Genomic DNA, 16,325 nt, shown 5'->3' with positions numbered 1-16,325 from the left:
TCCTTAACTCATGTTTGAATGATTCATGTAACAGAGACTTGAATTATCCTCAAATGACTAAAAAAAGTAATCTGTTTTCCGTTTCACTTTAAATAAATACAATTATGTTTATATTTCCATTTGACTCAGTTCTAGAAGGGACGGAAAGTCTACTTTTCAAAGAAAACCATATGTAAAATTAGTAACGCTCAGAGCTATCACATATTAGATTTACAAGAACTTTACTGACATATGGTTTTGGCTACCCTGGGAAATGGAGGGGAACGGGGCCATCAAAATGTATTTAACAGAGAGATTTTACCCACATCACCACCACAAACTCCTGAAGATAGGCAGAAATGAGTAATAGCGTGTCTCATAATTATGTTCCGTGCCGCCTTGGCACCCTGGTCCTGCTATTTGATGGAACAGAACCTCGCTCACTAATTCTAACTTTGCTAATCTGTATTTGCAATAACGCTCATAAAACAAGCCGTCTCAGCCCATTTCTCCACGGATACTTTGTAGTGGAGAGCAGTGGAGGGGTCTCAAGTCATTAAGACTTCATTACTTTTACCGAGGGCCCAGATGACAGCGCCCTGCAGGGTGAGGCGGGGCCGCCAGCGCCTTTAGCTCAAGCTGGTGGCTCCTGCCACGACAGGGAGTTACTTAGTTTCCCTCCGTCTCTCCCACTAATACAGGAGGCCTACATGTTACTAAACTTCTGTTTGTTTTTCTCTTGTTAATCCGCCATGAATTTAGAAGGGTAGAGGGCAACACCAGCATGCTGTAACACTCAGCACACGTTAGTTACTATTTCCACTACTAAGATGCTACCTGAACTGGCTGAGAGGCCCCTTTGCATCACTAGTACACACTGGAGATGGCTCAGAAGTGGAGGGACGTTGCAGATCCTGCATGCTCTGGGGGATGAGAGGTGATGAGAGGCTCGGGAGAAACTCTCTCAGGAGCTATTTATTATTTTGTGCCTGGCACTGGGCCAAGGCCCTCGGGACAATGCTATCAATAAGACTCGGCTCAGAAATGGGGTGCCTGGGTGGCTCAGTCAGTTGAGCGTCCGACTCTTGGTTTTTGCTCAGGTCATGATCTCAGGGTTGTGAGATTGAGCTCTGCACTGGGCTCCGCACTGAGCACAGTGTCTGTCTGTTCCTCTCCCTCTGCTCCTACCACCTGGCCCCACCCCTTGCCCCGCGCAAGCGCGCTCTCTTTCAAATAAATAAAATCTTTAAAAAAAAAAAAAGACTCAGCCCAGAAGTAAGGAGAAGAGAGGCAGATAGGTGGAGTTAAGTGTGATAATGAGGAAACGGGTTGCTGTGGGAATGCACAGGGGGGCACCTGGCTCAGACAGCAGTAAAAAGAAAACACAAAAGAACATGAAGATAGTTATGGGAGAGGACTTTATTGTTTCCAATTGAGAATTTAAGCACTAGTCTTTGTTACTCAACTTAAGCACTTAATGAAAGGGTTCCCAAAGTTTTTAAGGCTGTTATTTTGATTTATGATTTACCTCTGATGATTATTCTTTATTATAGTGGGTTGTCGTTTTTTTAGTTTATTTTTTAATAACATCTACTCCACAGAACTGCCTCCTCTCTGGCCATGCCAGAGTAAGCACGGACACCCTGAGCTTTCTTGCTGGAACCTCTGTAATACAGGGGAATGCACTGAGGGGCATTGCTGGTAAGCAAAATACTTCAAGCAGCAAAAGGCCCCTTTCTAACCAGTACCCCTGGGTCAGGATGCCAGGCCCTTCCTCCAACTCTGGCCAAGTGTGACTGGTCTTGGAAAATGCAGAATAACAGTGACAGATCCCTAAGTAGCTCCTACTTGACTGGGGCCCCAAAGGCTGAAGGACCTGTCCTGAAATTACTTGAGGAGTTTACCTGTGGGATTAAATGCCCTTTGGCACTGGTCCTGATGGATGGAAGGAACAGAGCTGAAGAAGTAGCAAAGGAAGCCCTGTCCTGAGCCTTTCCCACAGGAAGGTCAGCTGGCCCAAACCTCCCATTTAAAAGAATAGGAAAACTGAGCCCTAGCAAAATGATGGGCCTCAAAACTTAGAACCCAAGTTCACTGCTCACCAGCACAAATAAGTTGGTTCCTTGCTCCTGGCGCATAAATAAGCTATTTAATTTGTAATTCACAAAGCTTAGCTGTTTACAATTCAAAGAAAATTAGAGCCCTTTATGAAGTTTCTCCTGGGAAGCTAATAAGTACAGTTTACATCTCTGATCTTAAAAATCTCCATATTGATATCTCTCCACGCAATTTAATTACGGCGACTTTGATTTGGTATCATTCCAACAGATACGCTTTAATGCCACTCAACAGCCAGGGACAGGGGAGTCATGGGCAGACGGCTGCCACATAGTCCAAGGCCATGAGTGTAACTGGGGGTGTTCCTTCCTGTGGAACTGCCCAGGTCAGTGGGCAGCTGGATGCGGATCCCTAGCAGTAGGAACTAAAGGTCAAAGTTATCTTTAAAAGCAACCCCTTTGAGGCACTCTCTCCCTTTTTTGTAACTAAACCAATGCAAAGGGCCCCAAAGCCTATTCTCCATGATAGTGGAGCTGTTTTGTGAAATCCCATGCCTCTTCAGTCCCTACACACCAGTTAGCCATTATTCTTCTAAGTGCCAGTTACTTTACTTGTTGTTGAGAGCTTCTCTCACCGGTGAAAAATAATATCTACTCTGGAATGCAACTTATTAAAAACCGCTTTGTTGCCCCTGTTGAGGGAGAGAATTAGTGCCCTAGAGTGGGAATGGCAGACAGAGATCACCGGGCTCTCCTACAACAAGAATGGGCACAAACGGGCCCCCCAAAGCAGCCATGTTTGGATAAGGCTTCTGTTAGTGGAAGACTGACTTTATCAGTAATGTGTACAATGAAGACCCTGAAGGAAGCCCCACACTGAGGTGACTCAGTTTCTGCGACGGTGGCCTTGGGTCCTCCCATATGGATCGACTGTCATTCCAAAGGAGAAGAGAAACAGACATCGACAGGGTTCGTACAGAGTCGGAAGAACAAACGGGAACTGTGCTCGGAGAGAAGGCGGTCTGAACATAAAGCCCGCTTGGATTCGTATTTTTTGTTTGTTTTTAAGAAAGATGACTCTTTCCTGGATTTAGCTTCCTTGGTTCAGAAGTTTAGGATTTGAAGAGGAAAAAAAAAAAGCTCACGGAAAAAACACTTAAGAAAAGCTGGATGCGAAAGAAAGTCGGGCGAACGGGGACCGTCACAGTGAGTAATTAATGACAGAAATTGTTTCCGCTCCTCTGGTTCTTTTGTCCGTATAAGACGCTGTCCGCCTACAATCACTCATCACCACGACACTACACACATGGACTTCTAATCGCTCCGGATACTCGTTTTCCTAAGACATCTGCTCATCCTGAGTGAGTACTGGGCGCAAACGTGTCTGGGGAGCTTGTGCAAGCAGGTCCTTCAAGTCATTCTGATTTGCATGCAACTCCCACCGGCTTCGAGGCTGCGGGCCCTGCGCGTCCGGGGCCTCGGCAGCGCGGGCCGAGTTAGTCTGCGGAGCCCCGGAACGGCCGCCAGAGCCCGCGCCCCGGCGCCCCCTCCGCGCCCCGCCCTCGCGCCCCGCGGGAGGACAGAAAATGGGAACGAGTCAGTACCGGCGGGCGGGTGTCCGGCCTTCGTCTCTAGCTTCCCCTCGGGAGGCGAAGACATGATGCGACCGCGTGTCCGAGGGGCTGCGACGGCGACGGCGAAGACAGCGGGCTCGCGGGCCGGGCTGGAGGAGCGCGAGCGGGAGCGGGGGCGGCGGGGCCGCGCACGGAGGCGGTGACGGCGGCCGCCGGGAGGGGCGGGCCGGCGCGCGCCGACGTGGCGCGTCCCGCCCACCGCGGCTGCGCGTTGTCGTCACGGCGCCTGGCCCCGCCCCTCCGGCGCCCGCGCGTGCTGTGTGGTGAGCTTGCGCAGTCGGCAGCGCCACGTTGGAAGTTGTGGCTCGGGGCGCGGGAGGAGGAGGCAAGGCGAGGGCTGGTGTTTGTGGGGAGAGGAGGCGGGGCTGCTGCTGGCAAGGGTTGTTGGCGGAGGTTGAAGTGGCCCAAAAGGAGGGTGGCACCTTCCCGGGCCGCCCTCTACCGACCGCCAGATGGACGGTGACGACGGTGGCGCGCCCCTGGGGACCGGCCTGTCTGCCAGATGCCCTTGTCCAGCTCACGCTTGGAGAGATTAATCACGTGCGGAGAGGAGACCCCCCCCCCCCCCAGGTGGGACCGATCGGGAGCCCGAGGATTGGAGGGATTTGTTAAAAGATGCTGCAAATGGGAGTACTGCCCGTGAGAAAGCGCTGGGAAGCCGGGGGTCTGGACAGAGTTCCAGGACTGTGTTGCGCCTGTGTCCCGTGTGCTGTCTCCTTGTCGCGATGGATCTCGATTCTGTCCAAAGCTGATCCTTCGCTTTCGTGCCCCGGTTCGCATCCTTCCCGCTTTCTCAGGCGCTTTGCAATTGCAGATATCCCCTCCTGCGCCATCAATCCCGCCTTGCTGAATTAGCGTTCAAACATGCCCAGTGTCTTTAGAAAAGGAAACACTACCGTCTCTCTTGGCTCTACATCTACTTTTGACAATACAGTACCTCTTTTGATCAAAGAGGTTGAGCATCTCACTCCCTCTTATCCCTCAGTCCAGTCCAATCCATCTAGTGATCCTCCAGCTGTACAGAGGCTGCCCCCAAACCGGGAAGGTTCTTTTGCCAAGGTTACTTAGGACTTCCATGCTGCCCAATCCAGTGGTCGCTCTTCCAGTCTCATCCTACTTGACCTCTCAGCAGCACTTGACCTAGACGACCGTCCCCCTCCTTAGCTTCAGGGATGCCACATCCCTGCCTTGACATCAGTGTTCTGGCTGGGTGCTTGGCTGCGAACTCTGTTAGGTGTGTTGGCTTCTTTTCTAGATTTGTAAACATTTGAGTATTCTAAGGCTCAGCACCAGCCTTCTTCTCTGGACTTCGCTCTAGTGGTCACCTACAGGCCCACAGGTATGACCGTCATCCATATGCTTAAGGATACCAAATCTGCAAACCCATTTCACTATCCCTGTGCCTTCACTAGGCTTCAGGCTACTTCCTTGACCTGTGGATGTCTAAGGAGCACTGCCCAACTCTGCATCACAGCACACATAGAAATGCACATTCTACTCATTTGTCCTGGGCTTTCTCCCCACATTTCAACAGTATAATAGCAAGATAGCTGTTGGCCAGGCGGCAGTCATGATATATTTGTCATCCCTTACATTCATTCATTCACATCAAAACTCAAAGACAGGTGTCAGCAGCTTAGAAGAAAATCCAAAATAAATAGTAGAGCGCTCTTTTTAAGAGATGCTGCATCACTTACACTCTTAATGCAGCAGAGTGAGAAAATCCACAGACAGCTATTGATTTGGATTCTGAATGGAAAGAACGTTTAAGGATACCCAACCAATTAATTGTATGAATATTTTCCTTTTTATGTATGTGCATGAGTACTATATGGTTAAAAACTCGTCTTAATAAGCCCAAAAGAACCATTTCTAGGAAGTATAAAATTTCTAGGTTAGAAAACATTGTGTTATAGTTTAATTGGCAGCATTTTTGCCTTCAATGGTACATAAAGTTGCATGTTAAGAGTGATGATATTTTCTATCCTGTGACGTGTGGCATTCCTAGGGAATCCTAGGGTAAAAGAAGGAGGTTTCTGAGGAGGGAGTCAAGCTATCCAGGGGCCTTAGTGGCCCCACTGGGCTACCCTGAGGCCTCAGAGGATCCATATCTTTGCTAAGCCCTGTTCTGGGACTACACTGGGACACTTCGATGTGATTGTCATGTCTAGTTTTACTTATTCAAAGCAGAATTCCTGAGTCACCCACCTACCCCATAATACTTTCCTACCTAGAATAGCATCCAAACTACAGTGGGGGGTACCTGCCTAATCAATAGCATTGCTATTGAAGAAGATGTGGTTGTGTAAGCATCTTGGCTTGGAAAAACCACCTGTGTTTCCCAGCCTCCCTTGCAGCCGGGGGTGGGGGGCAAATTCTGCCACTGGAATGTAAGTGGGAGTTTGTTGGGAGATTACTGGCAAAATTTTGCATGCTTGAGGGGCGCCTGGGTGGCTCAGTTGGTTGAGTGTCTGACTCTTGATTTCAGCTCAGGTCATGATCTCAGGGTTGTGGGATTGAGCCCCGTGTCGGGCTCCATGCTCAGCACAGAGTCTGCTCGAGGTTCTCTCTCTCCTTTTGCCCCCCCCCCCCAAATAAAATAAATAAAATCTTAAAAAAATTTTTTTGCATGCTTGATATGAAGACTGCCCTTCCTCTCCTTGACTTCACTGTTGATACTGCCCTGAATTCAGCCAGGAAGTGGAAGACAGAGCAATCCTATTGCAACCATGAGGCGACTAAAGGTAAGCATGCCAAATGCTAAGGGTAGCAGAGCACAGAGATCAGAGGCATGTGGGATTTGAGGTTCTGTGGAGGCTCTGCAGAGCAATGGACCTCCCTTATAGACTATTGTGTTGTGTGGAAAACAAACCCCTATTAGATCAAGTCCCCGTGGTTGGTGTCTTTACATGTAGCCAAATGCAGCCCCCAACGCACATGGCCTCCCAGGCCCTGCATGATGGGGGCCATGCCCGCCTCTGGGAGCTCATGTCTCATGGCCCCTCTGGCCACCCTGGCCTTTCTGATACTCCTTTAGTGGGACAATCCAGTCCTTCCCTTTGGGCCTTACCATTAGCTGTTCCTCCACCCGGAACCATCTCCCGCAGATTCTTGCACGACTCACTCCTTCTTATTTGGAGTCAGCTTTTCCATCGGGCCAACCTTGCCCACCAAACCTGAAGAAGCCAGCCCAGGTACTTGACTCTCGTCCCTTTGTGTTCACAGCACTTCATCCTCATCCAAAATTCCTCATCCATCTTCTGGGCATTAACTCTCTGTCTCCTCTGACTGTAACACCAATCATGTGTTAGCCCCACGAGGGGAGAGACCTTGTCCAATTTGCCCACTGCATGGGCAGCATCCAAAACCAAAGTGAGCACATAAAAAGCACTCCGTGGATATTCTCCCTCATAATTCCAGAGCATGGATACATTTAATTTCTTGCGACTGTTACCAAAATGAACAGCCAGTAGGGACTACACAGAGAATGAAAATACACCTACCGTGTAGGTACCATCAATACAGATGGCCATGTATCCTTTCTACCACTTACTTCCACCATGCACACGTTTGTGTGTGCATGTGTGTATGCGTACGTGCAGGTGTGTCAAGCCTCACCAGTCCCGGATGCTGAGGGTAAATGTCACGCACCACCCACTGGAAGGTTTCTATGTGGCCATGCACACCCAGCTATTATTAGAATTGCCGAGTGACTAATCTCCTTTGAAGCTCACTCTAATTCTGAGAGCAAGGCGGTTTCACTTCTTTTACCAAGGAAAGAAAAGTAAGCGAAAGGGAGAAGGAGGGATTGTTGGGTTGATACGGGACACAACTCGTGAGTCACGCGGGGACCAGAAGCTGGCTTTTTGAAGCCCTAATCCCATTTTCTCCCACTATTGGCTGCCTTCTAAGTAGAGTGCTGTGAGCTGTTTCCCTTTATTCTCTAAGTAGACTTGTTCGATCCCAGATGGTGCTGGAAAAAATGGTGCCGAATGCAAGATACTTCTGAATGTGAATACTGTGAGCACCGGAAAAAGTATTTGAAGAAGGAACAGAAAGTGCAGATCCTCTCCTCCAGGTGTGTGTGTTGTCCCCTGGGCTCCAGCACTGAACCTCTCTCAGCCTGTGTCCTTATCTGCACGATACATCAGAGGTGTGAACACTCACCTCCTCAGGGCTTGTGTGAATTCAGGATGAAGTGCTGCATACAGGCTGCTGAGCTCTTCGTGGTCACATTAGCTGTCCACAAGATCCTGAGACCCAAGGGCTCCTCCATCCTCACTGATGGAGAAACCCCGCCCATGAAAGGCCAAGCACAGGGATCGGTGGCTGGTATGGGGGAGACCCGAGAAAACCCCATGCTTGTCACCATCCTGCTCTGTAAACCGTAACATCCTGGATTATGTAGTGTTACTACTGTGAAGGGAGTTTTCATTAGCACTCAGGAAATAGGTGAGTTGTCCTAGGGTGTATTGAAAGTACCCCACCTATCAATCAGTTTGATGAACGTTGCTTCCTTATTCCAGACTGGCCCATAAGTTCTGTCTTCTTGCGCTGTTTGTCTGACAGGTGAGGATTTTTATATTCTGACTCACTACACAGCACTTCTCTTCCATTGTTGATATTGCTCAGAAAGGGAGGGCAGCCTTCTTGACTTTGTAACATCCAAGAGATTTCTTATTATATTATGGAGGTTTTAAAGAATATTAATTTAAGGATAATTTATGTGACACCCCCACACATACAGTACTTAAGGAGAATATGCATGTCCTAGAGTCAAATAAAAATAATAGAATATCACGGGTCTTACACCCACCCACACACACACACACACACGAGGAATCCTTTGGGATTCATTGGGCTTCGACTTGTCAGTCACATGGTAATCTAGAAGCACTTTGGGTCATTTTTCTAAAGTAATTCAACAGCTAATAAAGGACATGGAGGTCAGTTTTGGTCACATAGGAGGTTATCCTTTAGCTAAGGATATTTGGAGAAAAAAAATCCCAGCCTGAATCTTGGCAACACATTCTTCTTATCAGTATTTGGAAGTGAGAAATAGAAACTGCAAAAAAGATGAGTGGGCTACAGCCACGAATGCTGATTTCCCACGGAACTGCAAATGCTGTGGAGTCTGTTTATGAAAAGTGTGTTTTAGCGAGAGATGTGGGGTGGGCGCAGGGATAATTTTGTTTCTGGCTCTTTCACAGAGTCATGATTTGACCTTGTGCAAAGCTACATCCACATTCTGGGATTATAGTTCCATAGTGGAGGCGATAACACGAATCTCACTCGGATTCAAGTAGTTATTCAATATTAGTCTTAGCATTTATCTCCTTATATAAAATTCTTACAAGGGTATCTGAATTGCTCTAAGTATAAAAAATAAACATGACAAAGACATCAAGAATAAAGAGGTTTTCAGCAAGATAAAATCATCTCAAGGGAGTCTGAAATTGAAGAACAACATATATTGCTTAGATTTTTTTTTTTTTTTCTTAATCTATCCAGGATTCAGTGGTCCTAGGACATTATTTTACCCTTGTCCCATTAAAAAATTTGGAAGTTTCTTCAGGGGTGAGTATGTCATTTTTAGAGAGCTAAAGTGAAAGACAAACAGGACGTTGAGAGGCTGCTTCGGCCTTTCAGCCGTGAGCCTCTGCTCAAACTTTCCACTTGGGATTGGCCTGGGAAGGAGAATCTACAAATGGCGGAGAGCTGGTCTCGGGGTTTCCAGACCAAGGTTTGAGACCCAGCCTGATCACACAGATGTGTGACACCAGGGAAATGCCATCGTCTCTGAGTTTTGATGCCTCCCTCCCCTTAAGAAATGGGAGTAATAATGCACCCTTCTAGAACATTTACAAGAAGAGTATGTGATAGCATATTGAAGATGCTGGGTAAACTTCAAGGAACTAAATACAAGTCTACCCAAAGCACATTACTTGTTAGAGATTTTAGAGAAACAGCAAAGTAAACATGACAGACCATGACGACTATTCAAGACATACATACACAAGACAGAACAACTGTCTGTCTTCTATGTAATATACAAGACAGAACATGATGAATATTCTGGAACAATACGAGGTTCCCAGTGATTTGTGGATGGGTAGGAATGGTGATAATGAACTGGTTTCAAGGGTTAGGGGACATAGAGTCGAGCTTTGCAGGTTGAGCAGAATGCCTTTCCAGTCGACAGGAGGCAGAAGGAGGACATACCATATGGAGGAATAGCAGAGGAGAAGCCTGGAGGCAGGAGGCAATGGTCTGTGTGTGCAAAACAGTGATTCCTCCAGTCTGACTTGAGGGTGGGCTGAGCACGGAAAGGTAACAGAGGATCAAGGAGGTCCTGGATTAAGGTCTGGCTGAAGAGAAGACAGTGGGATTCTCATCTTGGCTTCTTGCATTCAGTCTCCTGCAATATCACATCTTGTAGCCTCTGGGATGCTTCCTTGTACACTCAAGAGGAAATGAAAGTGGAAAAAAGCAAAAAGCATTTCAGTATCATTTAAAAAAAAAAAAAAAAAAAAAAGCTTTGACCTTACATTTCCTCTGAATGCGTATAGGGAGCCTCCAGAGGTCCCTGGACCACATTTTGAAGATTGCTGTTTGGGATCATTGTTTAGACATATACTGATTTAAGATTAAGAATAAAAAAGAATTTGGGTTAACGAAAAGAACCACCACACCATCGTTAGTGGGGATGTCAGCCCTACAATAGGCTTGGACCGCAATGCCATCTGGTATTCCCCAGCGGTGGTCCAGGTCAGCAGGTGGACACTCAGGGGCTCCCTCTTCTGAGCTGATTCGCAGGTGCTGGGCCAGCCGGGTCCGATGGGAGGGTGGTGCGGGATTGTCTTCCTGAGTGACAGCCGCAGCCCCCGAGGTCTGGGCTTCCCTGCTTACCACAGCTGTTTCCAGATGCACAAAGCCCTCCTGCTGTGCTGCTTGCCTTCAAAAAGGCAGTTTGAGGAATCTTGGAGTTTTGATAGTCTTATAGACACCAGTTTTCAAAAAAGCTGTTTTCACAGGCTTTTCAAAAAACCGAGATGGGTAACATTGTACAAGTACAATGGTGATTTGATACATTAATATGTTGCAATATGATCACCACCTTAGCATTAACTAACATCTCTATTAGGTCACATAATTATCATTTTTGTGTGTGCAGTGGGAACAATTAAGACCTAGTCTCTTAGCAACTTTGAGATTTATGATATATTATTGACTATAATCACTGTGCTATGAATTAGATCTCCAGAATGTATTTATCTACTAGTTGTAAGTTTATACTTGTAAACATCTCCCCAATTCCTCCAACCTCCAGCTCCTAGTAACCACCAATCTACTTTCTGTTTCTATGATTCAGTTCTTTTAGATTCCACATATAAGTGATACTGTACAGTTATTTGTCTTTGATTTATCTCACATAGCATAATGCCCCCAAGAACAATCCCATTCACAATAGCCTCAAAACCAATAAAAGGCTCCGGAATAAATCTAAATAAGGAAGTGAAAGATCTGTGTACAATGAAAACTACAAGACTTTGATGAAAGAAATTAAAGACATAAACAAATGAAAAGATAGCCCATATTCGTAGATTGGAAGAATTAATATAGTTGAAATGTCCCCACCACTCAGAGCTATCTATAGAATCAATGCAATCCCTGTCAAAATTCGAAAGGCATTTCTCACAGAAATAGAAAAAACAATTGACAGGTTTTTAAGTGAGGAATGGTGAATGATCTCAAAGAGCTTGTTGGCTATTTCTTTCCCTTCCAAAGCTGCGTGTTGTGACTTATCTCAATAGGCATAGATGTTTTGACTACTACATAGTAGATGTTTGGACTACTTTCATGTAAGAAGCACTTTTTATGAATACATTAAAAAAATAAAAATATACTTTAGAAAACCTAAGTAATAGAGCAGTGTCCAAAGGTGAAAGCAATAACCCTGTCTCAATAATCCTGTCAGCATTAGAATCTACCACATATGACATCTGGCTTCCAGAAAAAAATAGATAAGGATTCTTTTTAACTACCTTATTTAGTACACTGTCCCTCAGTTTATGCTTGTCTAATGTTTCCCTCATTGTTAAATAGAGGTTATGGGTTTTTATTTATTTATTTATTTATTTATTTATTTATTTATTTTTAAAGATTTCATTTATTTATTTGAGAGAGAGAGAGAGCACATGAGAGGGGGGAGGGTCAGAGGGAGAAGCAGACTCCCCGCCGAGCAGGGAGCCCGATGCGGGACTCGATCCCGGGACTCCAGGATCATGACCTGAGCTGAAGGCAGTCGCTCAACCGACTGAGCCACCCAGGCACCCCGAGGTTATGGGTTTTTAGAAGGAAGACCATAGAAGTGAAATGCCATTCTCTTCACATAATTTCAAGGGCACATGTTATCAATATGACTTATCATAGGTGACATTCACCTGGATTACCTTGCAGATAGAAAGGGCTTTAAGTATTGTTATTTTATGGATTTAAGTTAATTTATTGGTGATTTCAGCTCTCAGGAATCAGCATGAACAGGAGCTTGGGTGGGTTTGGCTTATTTATTGCTCCTAAGTTATTTGCATCATAACATTCAAGTGATGAGCCTGTATCAATAAGCAAATACATGTCCATGATTCTGGAAGATACCTTTGGGCACTTCTCTCTCTCTCACTAGTGAGAGGGAGTGAGTTTCATTCTTCTCACTATTCTGAGGTTAGAGATGGCAGATAATTTCCCTAACAAACTTAAAGCCTATTTCCCTGCTGAAATTACCTGGGTTTCTTTTTAAGCTATCTTTCTTCCCAGTGAAATGATTTAAGAAAATTGATTAATTCTTTCATTCAGGCTGAAGTCTCTGTGTGTGACTGCAGGCTGAAGGAGGCTGTATATAAGGATTTTGGAGGGCGTCCTGGTTCTCCCCATGTTTTGAGGAAAACCAGTTCTGCTCTTGCTCAATTTTTAGGAAAAGGTCCGAGCTTAGGAAATACAATTGTGATTAATCCAGATAAGAAAGAATGTCAAGTCCATCCTTCAGGCTTAGAGGGACCCTCTGGGGCACCATTCAGAGCTTTTTACTGACATAAATTAATAAACTGCCTTTGGCTATGGAAAAGATAAAAGAAAATATACAAGCTTCAGTAGCTTGCTTGAGACTTACAACATGACTATTCATCTTAACAAAGAACCATGGAAGGTTTAGGTAAAGAAACGCTACACTTAGGGTATTCCTTGCAGGGTCCGTGGAAAAGGTGAAGTTTGATGTGACATCACACCCACAAATAGCAGAGTAACACGCTGGGCCGGGCTTGGTGGGTTTGGCTTATTTATTGCTCCTCATCACCTGAGGATGATATTCTCCCTTCCTCCCCTCTGCTCTTCCTTCCTCTCTTCTCTTTATTATTTTCAGAAAGATAAACCTAGTCTGAATAGTTATTGGAACATTTGTGGAATATGGCGGAGCTCATGGGATGAAGGAGAGGGCGCCAACGGCCTCTGAAAGGAGGCAAAGCAGGGAAGCTCTGGACCCACCAAGGGCTGAACTTCTGTCTGGGCTGCTGTGAGAGGACGACCCCGTGCGATGGTGCATTTTGTGTGTTAACTTGGCTAGGCTGCAGATATTTGGTCAAACGTGATTCTAGATGTTTCTGTGAAGGTGCTTTTTATTTTATTTTATTTTATTTTATTTTATATTTTTAAGGATTTTATTTATTTATTCATGAGAGACAGAGAGAGAGGGAGAGAGAGAGAGAGAAGCAGGCTCCCCAAGGAGCAGGGAGCCTGATGCGGGTCTCGATCCCAGGACCCTGGGATCATGACCTGAGCTGAAGGCAGACGCTTTACCATCTGAGCCACCTAGGCGCCCTTTATTTTATTTTTTAAAATTAATTTATTTTATTTATTTATTTGAGAAAGAGAGCAGAATAAGAGAGAGGACAGGAGTGGGGATGGGGAAAGGGCAGAGCAAGAGGCAGAAACAGACTCCTCGCAGAGCAGGGAGCCCAGCACGGGGCTCGATCCCAGGACCCGGGATCACACCCTGAGCCGAAGGCAGACATTTAACCGACTGAGCCACCCAGGTGCCCGTGAAGGTGTTTTTTAGATGAGACTAACATTTAACTCCGTAAACTGTGAGTAAAGCAGATTACCCTCCATAATGTGGATGGGCCTCATCCAAATAGCTGAAGGCTTTAATAGAAAAAAGACTGATCTCCCAGGAGGAAGAGAGAATTTTGCCAACAGACCTCCTTAAAACTCAAGCTGCAACTCATCCCTGGGTCTCTAGCCTGCTGGCCTACCCTGCAGATTTTGGACTCACCAGCCCCCATAATTGCACGTGCCAGTTTCCTAAAATAAATCTGTCTCACTCTCTTTCTGTTTCTCTCGGTCTCTATCATCTATCTATCTATCCATATATCTATTATCTATCTATGGAGAGACAGAGAGACATCCTATTGGTTCTGTTTCTCTGGAGAACCTTGACTCATATACTCAGCTACAACTGTTTCATTCTCAATCTCCACTTGAGATTTGATTCAGAGAACATGAAACCTCCTTAGGTCTCAAGCTACTTTAATTCAGGTGCTATGTTTTAAAAGACCTTTCTGGATGTTGTTAAATAAGGTGAAGGGGCTAGAGCGTTTCCAACCCAGCGAGTTAAATAAGGAGCCCTGTTAACTGACTAATCAGGCTGAGAAGACCTTAAGTAACATTAAATTTGACTATGCCCTGTTACCTATCTTAAAACCTGACAGGTTTTTCTGGAATTTGATGTCAAGAGATAGAACACTCCTGTTATCCATTGTTTATTCATTGTGAAGGTAACCCTTTAACCTCATACCTTCTGTAACAGCAAGAACTGCATCAGGTTCTAAACCTACCCGTTGCTGGGAATAGCGTTATTATGCCTACTGTTAATGACTCAAGCTGCAAAATGACCTCACTGACTTTGTATCAGTTTAACTCACCACCAGAGAATATATATATCTTACATAAATTCTCTTGCTTGTAAGAAGATTCTCAGACCTTGGGGTCTAGTGTTTCCTCCTTGCACACTTACAAATTGCCCATAAATAAAAAGCACTGCCTGTAACGGATTTTTTACATGATGGGAAGTCTTGCTCTCCACCCCTTTCTCCCTCCCCCCCACCTCTCCCCCTCTTCTTACCTTGCTGTTTACTTCTGATAATGAAGTCTGTCCCATCTCATCAGACCCAAAGTTCACTGCAGGCTCTCTCCATCCACTTCCCTAGGCTCTCTGCTTTTATCCCAGGCTCCCTGGGCTTCATTTCCAACTTCTCCAACTTTCACTGAGGTGGTTGGAGAACTGAGTGTTCCTTGAGACTCTAGATAGCAAGCTGGGTCTGCTACAGTAGCTGAGAGACCGAAAGGAGCCCTGTCCTTCTCATCAACTCATGTGGTGATCCTGGAAGACATCCCCCTGGGGTCCCTGTCCCATTCCTACCATCCCAGGGGAAGCATAGTTGGCTACCAGGCTCTGAGGGTCAATCTGGAAATCTCAAGACTAGGAAGGGGTTTATTGATTTTATATACTTTATTTCACTCAACAACTATTTCTGAAGACCTACCCGATGCCAGGCACTTTTCTAGAAATTGAAGGTAAGGTCTTAGCTTTCTCAGAGCTTACACTGTAGTCCATTGGAGGCTGAAATTGTGCATAGTGACAAGCAACAGATGTAGGCTTCCGATGTTCTCCTCTAAAACAGGCTGAAATGCTGAACAACTCCCCAGTTTCTGAAGCTTTGCAATGTTAATATCCTGGGTTGTTTCTGAACAAATACTTCATAGAGTTCCTTGGAACACATTTTAAAAGACAAAATTCAGGTGTCATGTCATTCCTGGTTCTCTGTTCCTCTGCAGGTAAGATCCTTCAGGAAGAAACGTGGGGTGGGAGAGACTGTCTTTGTATACCCCTTACCCCTTCCAGGCATTTCTTAGGCCCTGGGAGCTAGGGCACGCCTGGTGGTGGGAGTCCTTCATCCTCTGGAGCAGGGATGGGCCAACTGTGGCCAACAGACCAACTCCAGCCCACCAGCTGTTTTTGTAAATAAGGTTTTACTGCAACAAAACCACCTGCATTCATCTGTGTATCGTCTATGGCTGTTTTCCTGCTACAGTGGCAGAGTTCAGATATGGCTGGGTTGCAAAGCCTAAATATTCATTATTTGGCCCTTTCAGAAAGTTTGCAGACTCCTCTAGAGCAGTGGTTCCCAAAGTGTGGTCCCTGTTCCAGAGGCATCGGCATCACCCGAAACCTTGTAAAGAAGTGCAAGTTCTCACCCCACCCTAAATCTACTCAATCAGAAACTCCGGTGGGGTCCAGCAACCTGTGCTTTAGTGAGCCTTCCAGGGGATTCTGATTCGAGCTAAAGTTTAAGAATCACCCAACATACAATTTTCCCCTATAATTTTAGGGAACCATACATAACCTACCAGGAAGTCAAAGCCCACAGCAGTTTTCGAATTCCTGATCTCTCCTTATTTTTTCATGTGGTTGCTTAGAAAGGGAGCATTGCCTGTTGAGATGCATTGGCTGAGGCCTTTTAAGAGAAGCCATATCTAATGGTATTAATGATTAAGAATGATGTTCACCGCACAAAGGAGCATTAACTGATTTTATAACACTTAG

The 16,325-nt window shown here is 45.7% G+C and overlaps 1 protein-coding gene and 1 long non-coding RNA gene across 4 annotated transcripts in view; one reads left to right on the top strand and one right to left on the bottom strand.

Annotated features, from left to right (window-relative positions):
- Nucleotides 1–3,838, bottom strand: part of DAP (death associated protein) — a 65,372-nt gene extending 61,534 nt beyond the window's left edge. Inside the window, exon 1 of the mRNA XM_045863487.3 lies at nt 3,641–3,838. Coding sequence (XP_045719443.1) covers nt 3,641–3,695 — 55 coding nt within the window. The 5' untranslated portion in view covers nt 3,696–3,838. The remainder of the gene's footprint in view (nt 1–3,640) is intronic.
- Nucleotides 2,474–16,325, top strand: part of LOC123834328 (uncharacterized) — a 62,858-nt gene continuing 49,006 nt past the window's right edge. For 2 of the 3 annotated variants that reach the window (XR_010413360.1, XR_010413359.1), the window contains exons 1-3: nt 3,948–4,240; nt 6,315–6,414; nt 7,622–7,748. This is a non-coding gene — a long non-coding RNA (uncharacterized LOC123834328). Of the gene's footprint in view, nt 3,398–3,947; nt 4,241–6,314; nt 6,415–7,618; nt 7,749–16,325 lie in introns of those variants that run through there. The other variant, XR_010413358.1, reaches the window with a different exon arrangement.

The sequence above is a fragment of the Mirounga angustirostris genome, unplaced genomic scaffold (genome assembly GCF_029215605.1).
Source record: "Mirounga angustirostris isolate CCGP_5_RB_7025 unplaced genomic scaffold, mMirAng1.0.hap1 SCAF_7, whole genome shotgun sequence".
Taxonomy (NCBI): Eukaryota; Metazoa; Chordata; class Mammalia; order Carnivora; family Phocidae; genus Mirounga; species Mirounga angustirostris.
Note: the sequence above shows the minus strand (reverse complement) of the source record. Positions and strands in the feature narration are given on the sequence as shown.